Source organism: Macrobrachium nipponense, chromosome 23, assembly GCF_015104395.2.
Source record: "Macrobrachium nipponense isolate FS-2020 chromosome 23, ASM1510439v2, whole genome shotgun sequence".
In the NCBI taxonomy this organism is placed as follows: Eukaryota; Metazoa; Arthropoda; class Malacostraca; order Decapoda; family Palaemonidae; genus Macrobrachium; species Macrobrachium nipponense.
Genome location: NC_061090.1, coordinates 10,822,208 through 10,831,530, shown reverse-complemented (window position 1 = coordinate 10,831,530; position 9,323 = coordinate 10,822,208). Strand labels below are relative to the sequence as shown.

At 37.3% G+C, this 9,323-nt stretch overlaps 1 protein-coding gene across 1 annotated transcript in view; it reads right to left on the bottom strand.

Moving 5' to 3' along the window:
* Positions 1-955: 955 nt before the first annotated feature.
* The window catches only part of LOC135198613 (transcription activator BRG1-like), a 264,106-nt gene continuing 255,738 nt past the window's right edge, over positions 956-9,323 (bottom strand). Inside the window, 2 exon segments of the mRNA XM_064226363.1 lie at positions 956-1,575; positions 1,916-2,061. Of these exon segments, the coding sequence (XP_064082433.1) occupies positions 1,573-1,575; positions 1,916-2,061 (149 nt within the window). The 3' untranslated portion in view covers positions 956-1,572.

The following is a 9,323-nucleotide window of genomic DNA, read 5'->3' as shown; positions in this document are numbered from 1 at the left end:
GTACAATAATGCATACACAACACTACCATATACAGCATTCCATCCAAACTATACCATTCAGGTATCGGTAATAATTTAACCGAAATATAAAAAACCTTAATGAGCGTAGTACAATCCTATGCCATCACAAGGATGAAAATCATCTACATCCATTGATTCAATATTTCCATAAAAATAAATGCTATGATTACCTGACAAAATAATTATAGAACCTTCAATCAAGTACCTTTGAACTATGATTTCTATCAGATTACAGTGCTACATAATGATCTGCCAACAAATAAAAAATATATTTTGTGAATTTCTTATTTACGAATAAAGAAATATAAATAATAATGAAACTTCTCCACCTACACAATTATATATATAATATGCCCTTCAATTTCCTTAAACTTCATAATTCTGCAATGCACTGACTTGAGATGTTCAATATCAGTAAAAGAAAGAAAAAAAAAATACTTTACACAATTCACACATGACTACATTAGTGCCAATACTGAACCTGGAATCCTGTTAAATCACCAAAGTTACCAGACTAGTAAATGAATACTGTCTCAATAAATCCATACAAATTAAAATTGTAATGAAACAGTTGATATTTTCAACTCATAGGGCTAGCTTGAATTTTAGTTAAGCTAATATAATTTAATGCCTGTGTTCATTCACAAACATGTGATTGTCTACAGAAATTGAATTTGCTTTACCATGTACCATGGAAATAAACACTAAAGAAAATAATTATGCATTGGTTACAATAAAAAATAAATATTGAGACTTTTCCAAACTTCATATCGTTTTTGATGTATTTATAAAGTAATTATGAAAGCAATTATATCAACTCACCTCTCCTTAGATTCTAGAAATATTAACAAAGATTCACTTTAAACTGCCTACTTATCAACATGAATATAGTCAAGCTACAAAAAACTTTCAGGCATGATATTTATGAATTTTTTTTTGACAAAAATAATTTTATATGCTTATGTTTTTTTTTTAATATGCAAAGAAAAACCCTGATAAAAACCTATATAAATACTCAAGACCATATGAATTAATATTTTACACTACTATATTGTCAATTTACACCATCATAAATTCCCCTATGCAAATGTCAACAAACAGACCTCTACCAGTCGGTGGCATTATGTATTCCTATAACAAGATTTATATAAAATATTTAGCAAATTTGTGTACTACCCTAAAAATTTTAAGAGTTCATTATCATTAACACAATTTTAAATGAAAAACCCCTTGACCTTAATAATGATGTTTGTATCATCTCAAATTTAAATCTCTTATTAACTTGCTGAAACCCCATTTCCCGTAAGTCAGAGAGCACCAAAAATTTTATGCAATTGGAGTCGGTAATAGTCGCATTTCCTATGACTAAAGAATGAAAAACAAATACAAGCGAGTAAAAATTAATGTCAGTATATTGGTACATGACCTTCTGTGGTATGGCGACGACTTCAAACTATCAAACCACATACATCAACAATCTTTAAAGCCACATTCTGTGGCTATCCCCTTTACCCTGGTTCACACACCTTCATCAGCGCTACCATTTTCACTTCACTGAAAAACAAAAATGTGAAATCAGTTTTGACGCATTACACTAACCAAATATATAAAAATAAATGTATAAAATGAAAAACACAAGAGAGGCAAGCTGTACAACTACTAACACTTAATAACTGATGACTGGAAAAGATCCTTCCATTATAAAATACCTTTTAGGAAACCGAAATATGATGCAACACTTTACCTTGAAATTGTACATTCAATTCGTGCAGAATACTTGGGAATAAATTCACATCCTGTGTATGTCAAAATTCCTTCTGGATGTAGCACAAACTACCTAACATTGAAAAATATTTAACCTCATTTATGCTCACTCTACCTCTTTCTTACTCACATCATCATCATCATCATCGTCATCATCAGAATCATCTGCATATTTTACTCTTTTCCTTCTTCCTCTGCCTTTTTCACCCTTGCTCTTTTTGCCTTTCTTCACTCTGGTTTCTTCCTCTTCATCATCATCGTCATCATCTTCCTCTTCTGTAAAAATATTTCTATACTGTCTCAAAAAATATTAAACAATGCACATACACTTGAAAGACTTAACCAGTCTAAAACCTACACGGAAAGTCTTAAAGCCACTCAGGTGTGAAAAAATAGCTTTCCTTTAAAATAAACTCGGTAAGACTCAACAATGAAAAAGCAAAATAACTGAAAATAACTACAACAGCCTTGGTTACTGTAAATCTAAAGTTAAATCTTGCTACAAGCAAAACCTGAAAGCCAAATCAAACAAACCAACCTGCAGTTACTTCCAAGAACATCCAACAACAAAAAAAAACAAATAAAATTAATAGTAGTGTTCTATTAGAAGTGGTGCAAATTTAGACACAAGAAGAAGAAAAAAGTAATATGATGCATTTAAGAATATATATTTACAGATGTTCCTTAAAACTTCTGCTCTGGTGACAGGATGGCTCATCCTCCAAGTAAAAAAGCCATGATGGGACTGTAATTATGAGTAAGGAAAAATGAAATCCAATAAGAATGTGAAATACAATATATGATGAATAAAGTACTCAAAAAACACTTCGACAGTTTTAAGGTGAAGATGTATTCTACCCAAACTTAGGTAACAGCCATGCCAAGTGCACAAGTATCTTCCTAATATACTATGAAAACAAAACTCAAAAATATCACACAGATGGTTACCCAAAAAAACTATTTGAAGGAGAGGACATTTAGAGAAGTATATATTTACTGTATTTCACAGCTGTTCCATTATTATTGAAATCCAACTATTTCCTCCCGCTGCTTAGACTAATTCCGCTCTTCCTCCTGCTGAAGAAGTAGATCATCACCTGTTTCTTCTGAGGAAGAGGAGGACCATGTCACAGAGGATTCTAAACACAAAACAAAACCAGCAACCTCGACTCTGCCTGCTTCTACATTCCGGTTGGACAGTGGCCCTTCAGGTTCTGTGAAACTCACTAGTATGGTGCTTTCAATTTTGGCCAAGAAGGCTTTGAATGAGGTTGAAAGCTGGCTGACTGATAAGAGAGTGCAAGGGAAAGATGTTTTCTCTTTTCCACCTTCCTGCCTAACTAAAAGAAGGCATTCTTATTATGAAACTGGATAATCTCTCTCCTTGGGGCAGTTCTGCCTCGACTCAAGGAGATATTTCTGGACTTATTGACTCTTCTAGAAGAGCAGAAAAACTGTTTTCTTCCGTTGAGATGGGCTATAGACACCCTTGCTAGAATGATTAGGGATGCATCTTAGATAGCGGTCTGGAGCAAAACGTCTACGAATGTCTTTAGTTCTGTGAAGGTAGTACTTTTGAGGCCTCATTGGGCACAGAGTTCTTTACTCATCATCATTTCCCAGGACTTCTGTCAAACTAGGAATAAAAAAAGAACACAGCCAAGGATTAGAGGGAGACTTGTTCTTGGCTAAAAAACCAAGGGAATAGGAACAAATAACAATCCCTTTTGAAAAGCCTATTTTCTTATCAAGTGCATAAATCTCACTAATCCTTTTAGCTGTCGGTAAGAACACTGGGAAGTGTTTTCCTAGTTCAGTCCCTCAGACAACCACTTTAACACAATAGCCACATTCCAAGGCACCATAGGAGAATCTTTACGTTTATAAGTATAAAAAAATCTAACGAGATTAGATATGTCTGGGTTGGAACGGAAATCGATGCCAATGTGGCCCTGTAGCCATTGATGGTAGAGGATGACAGGTTTCTTACTGACCTCAATGAAGCACGAAAATGGCTATTTGCATCATTGTGATTTTAAAAGAAGAGTTGTTGGAATCCTTACACCACTCTCTGAAGAGTCTCCACTTATTCTGATAGTGGTCACTTGAAGATTTTCTCCTACATATAGAGATAGCTTCTGAAGCTAATTAGAAAACTCTTTCTTTCTAAGGAGTTTCTGGACAGTTTGAATCCTGTCAGGGCTGAGATGACAGGTTTTTTTTTGGAATCTGTGGAAATGTGGTTTGTCCGAGTAGCTGCTGATTATATATTGTATAATTGTTATGGGTATAGATAAGTGTGATTATATATTGTATAATTGTTATGGGTATTTTATGCATTGTTGAAATATGGTGGGTGTCCTATATATAGACAACATGTGGTAGATTCTAGAAGGTGTCTGTTGATGTATTTAAGTTGTGTTGTGACGTCATAGGCTGTGACGTCATAGACAAGATGGCGGCGGCGTCGGCAGGATGTAAACAATAACACGGGGCAGTAGAAAGCACGTGTTGGTGGTGTGTGGTTGGTAGGGGAGAGCTCTCTGTCTGGTAGGAGTTTGTTTTTGGTCGTAAGTCTTGTGGTGCTGGTGTTTTAAGGTGATTTCTGGAGTGTACTGGAGTTGGAGAAAGCGTACAGGTGGGTAGATTATTCATTTTTATAGAGAAAGAAAGGAGTTAGGCTAGGCCAAAATTCAAACTGGTAGCAGAGCGTGGTTGATCAAAGATGCCTGGATCCGACAGTGAACAAAGGGAGACTACTAGATGGAGAAGGGAATGTCCTAGGTTTAGCGGGATACAAGAAGAATACAAAGAATGGAAAGGTCAAGCCGAAGATTGGCTATTGTTGTATGGAGAAGATACAAAATACCCGGCGATAGAAATGAGAATGAGCTTAAAAGGGAAAGCCCGAGAGCTAGTGGAAGCATTAGATAAAGATAAACTTACTGGTACAGAGGGTCCAAAGTTAATCCTAGAGAAACTAGATAAAGCCTATCTAAAAGACTCGGTAATGGAGAATTACGGTAGAATAAAAAGATACCTTCTAATAAGAAGAGAATCTAGTGAAAATATGGCGGACTATTTAATTAGATACGAGAAGGCAGCATCTGAGTGTGAAAGAGCAATGGGGAAAGGCGCGCTGAAGGCGAAGTCAAGGGGTATCATGTAATAGAGCAAGCAAAATCTCACGGAAAATCAAAAACAAATGGTATTATCGACTTGTGGCAAGAAAAGCTAGAGTACGGAACAGTGTCGCAAACAATGAAAAGACTATTTGAGGGATTAGGGACTAAAGAGGAACGGGAATGGTGGGGTTCGTCAGAAGGCAATGCCAGTTCTGGGAGAGGGGGAGGAAAACCAAAGATATCGGGGAAGATGGAACCGAGGAAGGGGTGGTAGAAATCCTATAAACAAAGAAGGGAAGGTAACAGTATGTGCAATATGCAGCTCAGAATGGCATTGGGCTAGGGATTGTCCTCAGAATTTTCATAATAGGAAGAAAACTGAAACAAGACTAGAAGAAAATAAGGTAAAAACAGAAAATGGGACAGAAGAAGAAGAGGTTTATGTAGGAGAAGTTAATAAAATAGTGGAAGCATCATGGGAGGTGGTTGATGCAATTTTGGACACAGGGTGTAAATCAACAGTTTGCGGGGAATTGTGACTAGCACGTATTGTCATGGATTTGAGTCAGGAAGAGTTGAGGAGAATGAGGGACACTAGGACAGAGTCTAATAAAGTGTTTAATTTTGGTGAGACATCTTATAAGTCCAGAGGAATAATAGAAATACCTGTGATACTAAAAAACAGAAAGTTTTATTTGAAGACGGAAATTCTGCAAGGTGATATACCCTGGCTGATAGGTAAGCAAACCATGAGTAAAATGGGTATGACCCTAAATTTGAAAGAAAATTGTGTCATAGTAGAAGTATTAGGGGGAATGAAAGTAGAGTTAAGAGAAGACGAACAGGGTCATTTAAGAGTGCCTATGAGGAGGAGGAAGGTAGAAGAATTATTACTGGAGGGTTGGAAGGGAAAGAATCCGAGGGAAATTAAGAACACAATGAAGAAATTAACATTTACAGTTTGGTCATGGAAGTGGAGATAAAATATGGAAGCTAACAGAGGAAGCACAATGGTGTAATGGGTTAATCGAAAAAGAAAAAGAGGAAATAAGAAAGTTACTAACGGAACTGATTAAAAATTGTGAGGTTTGTAAAAAATACAAAAGAAACCCCGCCAAACCGGTAGTAGGCTTTTCTTGGAGTAAAACGTCAATGAAGTCGTAGCGATGGATGTGGGAGAGATAGAAGAGAGAAAGTTCTTGGTAATAGTGGATATGGCAACGAGATATTGTCAGGCCTGTTGGATAAAAGATAAGAAACCAGAAAACTATAATAAAGATACTTTTTGAGTGCTGGTTTGCTATATTGGAGCACCCTCCAAATATTGTCAGATAATGGGGGGAGGATTTCAAATGAAAAAGTAAGGAGGATGGCAGAAAAAATGGAATATTAAAGTATTAGCCACAGCATCAGAATCTCCGTGGAGCAACGGATTATGTGAAAGACCGTAGGCATGATCAAGGGAAGTGTAAGGAAGATGATGGAGGAAGAGGAAGTAGATTGGTCCCTAGCTTTGAAATGGGTAGTGAGTGCTAGGAACTGTTTAATGAATAATGGAGGTTTCTCTCCCAACCAATTAGTATTTGGAAAAAACCCTTCACTGCCTAACCTAATAGGAGAAGAAAGTTCTAGTCCTGCAAGCAGAGAAAAAGGGATGGAAGAGGGTATGGTAAGGGACACACTGAATGCAATGCACAATGGCCAGAGAAGCATTTATAAAAAATGAGTCCTGTAATAAAATAAGAATAGCGCTAAACAAAAACATCAGAGAACATAAATTTGAAGAAGCAGTGGTAGGAGATGAGGTATTCTATAAGAGGGAAAATGAAAATGAATGGAGAGGACCTGCTCAGGTAGTGGGAGTATCGGGGAAAACAATAATAGATTCTTTAAGAGAAGTAGCTAGGATACATGTGACAAGGATTCAACGACGATCACCAGATACAGAAGAGATATCGGCTAGAATAGATAAATCCCATGGGGTGAAAGGTAGGTCAGATGGCCCAAATGAAGGGAAAGTAGATTGGCTGGAAGGAGAGGAGATAATGGGTGAGAGAAGGAATGCAGACACAGAAGAGACTATAGAAAGAGAGGTGATAGAGGAAACAGTGGAAGATAACGGGCAAAGTGGGTCAATAGAAAGCGAGTTAATGGAAGAGATACCAAAATTCAAAAAGGGAAATAGAGTTAGGGCTATAAACAAGATACAGGACAAGTATAAGGAATGGCTATTTTAGGTCTTGCAGGAAAAAGATCAAGCCAAGCATGGGCTGATTCGTACAATATACGAGGACTCACAGTCAGGTGACAAAGGGTGGGTTAACTTGAGGGATTATAGTCAGGTAGAAAAATTGAAGATGAAGAGGATGGGTGTGCTTGGGATTTGAAAATAGAAGCATAATGGAAGCTAAAGAAAAAGAACTTCTAAGTTGGAGAGATAACCAGGTATATGAGGAGGTAAATGATGTTGGACAAAAAGCTATATCTACAAGATGGATAGTAAACTGAAAAGATAAAAGGGGGGAAAGGATATGTAAAGCAAGATTGGTAGCTAGAGGGTTTGAAGAAGAAATGGCTGAGTGGGAAAAGGATGCTCCCACATGCAATGCTGAAATTTTAAAATTCTGTCTAACCATAATAAAGGTGAAAAATTGGAATTGTTATACATTGGATGTCAAACTGCATATTTACAAGGTGACGAGATACAAAGAGAAGTGTACTTGAAGCCACCAAGGGAAGATGGTTGGAGGGGATTATGGAAGTTGAAGAAAAACAAAGTCTAGGGTGCTCAAGGATGCAGCAAAAGCATGGTATTGTAAAGTGGTGAAAGTAGTGAAGGAGCTTCAAGGTGAGAGAAGTAGACTAGAACCTAATATATTCTTTTGGAAAAAGAACAATAAATTGGAAGGCATTTTGTGTACACACGTAGATGATTTTTGCTACGGAGGAACTGAAGGATTCTTAAAGGAAACGATTGGGAGATTGAAAGGGAAATTGCAAGTAGGAGAACAAGAGAGTTAAAAGGTTCAAGTATATAGGAGTAGTAATAGAGCAGAAGGAGAATAGATTTTCCCTTAATCAGTGGCAGTATATAATTCCATAAGAGAACCAGAGGCTAGAAGATATCGGGTAATAGAGTGCTAGAACAAAAAGAGTTAACAGAGTACAGATCAGTGGTAGGACAGCTGAATTGTATCACTACACACGATGCCAGAAATATCATATGATATTAGCGAATTAAGTAAAGCATTTAAAGAAGGAACAACTCAGGATATGAAGAAACTTATTAAAATTGTGAGAAAAACTAAGAGCATGATGGGCGAAGTTACAATAAGTGAGATGGAAGAAGAAAGGGTTTATTGGGAAGCCTATGCAGCGACGCTTCATTTGGAAACATAGAAGATGGCCATACTCAACTGGGTTATATTATTTCTTTGACAGATGGGAAGAGGAGAAGTCCCATATGGTGGAAGTCTAGGAAATCCAGGAGAGTGGCAAAAATCCACCATTGAGGCTGAAGCCTGAGTGTTGGGGAAGCTGTAGAAGGATTGATATATTTCAAGCATTTGTGGGAAGAGGTAGTAGGAGGAGAAATTTAGAAGCCTTGGTTAACACTGATAGTAAAACACTAATGACCGCCATCAAATCGAGCACTGGTGTAAGTAGCAAGAGATTAAAAATAGATATTGCTGCAATAAGGGAAACCATTGAATCCGGGGAAATAAAGGAGGTGAGATGGATAAAAGGAAAGGAGCAAGTGGCTGATGTATTAACTAAAGCAGGAGTTTCAGGGAATGTATTAGAAATTATGTAGAGGGTAAAGAGTTGGAGGACGAAGGAAATTAAGAGGGGAATACTAGGTTAGGAAACAGTCGGAGGGGAGGGAGAAAGAGATAAGTGTGATTATATATTGTATAATTGTTATGGGTATAGATAAGTGTGATTATATATTGTATAATTGTTATGGGTATTTTATGCATTGTTGAAATATGGTGGGTGTCCTATATATAGACAACATGTGGTAGATTCTAGAAGGTGTCTGTTGATGTATTTAAGTTGTGTTGTGACGTCATAGGCTGTGACGTCATAGACAAGATGGCGGCGGCGTCGGCAGGATGTAAACAATAACACGGGGCAGTAGAAAGCACGTGTTGGTGGTGTGTGGTTGGTAGGGGAGAGCTCTCTGTCTGGTAGGAGTTGTTTTTTGGGTCGTAAGTCTTGTGGTGCTGGTGTTTTAAGGTGATTTCTGGAGTGTACTGGAGTTGGAGAAAGCGTACAGGTGGGTAGATTATTCATTTTTATAGAGAAAGAAAGGAGTTAGGCTAGGCCAAAATTCAAAGCTGCCTCCTTCGAGGAAGCAGCCTGGGAAAGCCCACCAAAAGATCTACGAGATCGGGGGACCATTCCTTCGAT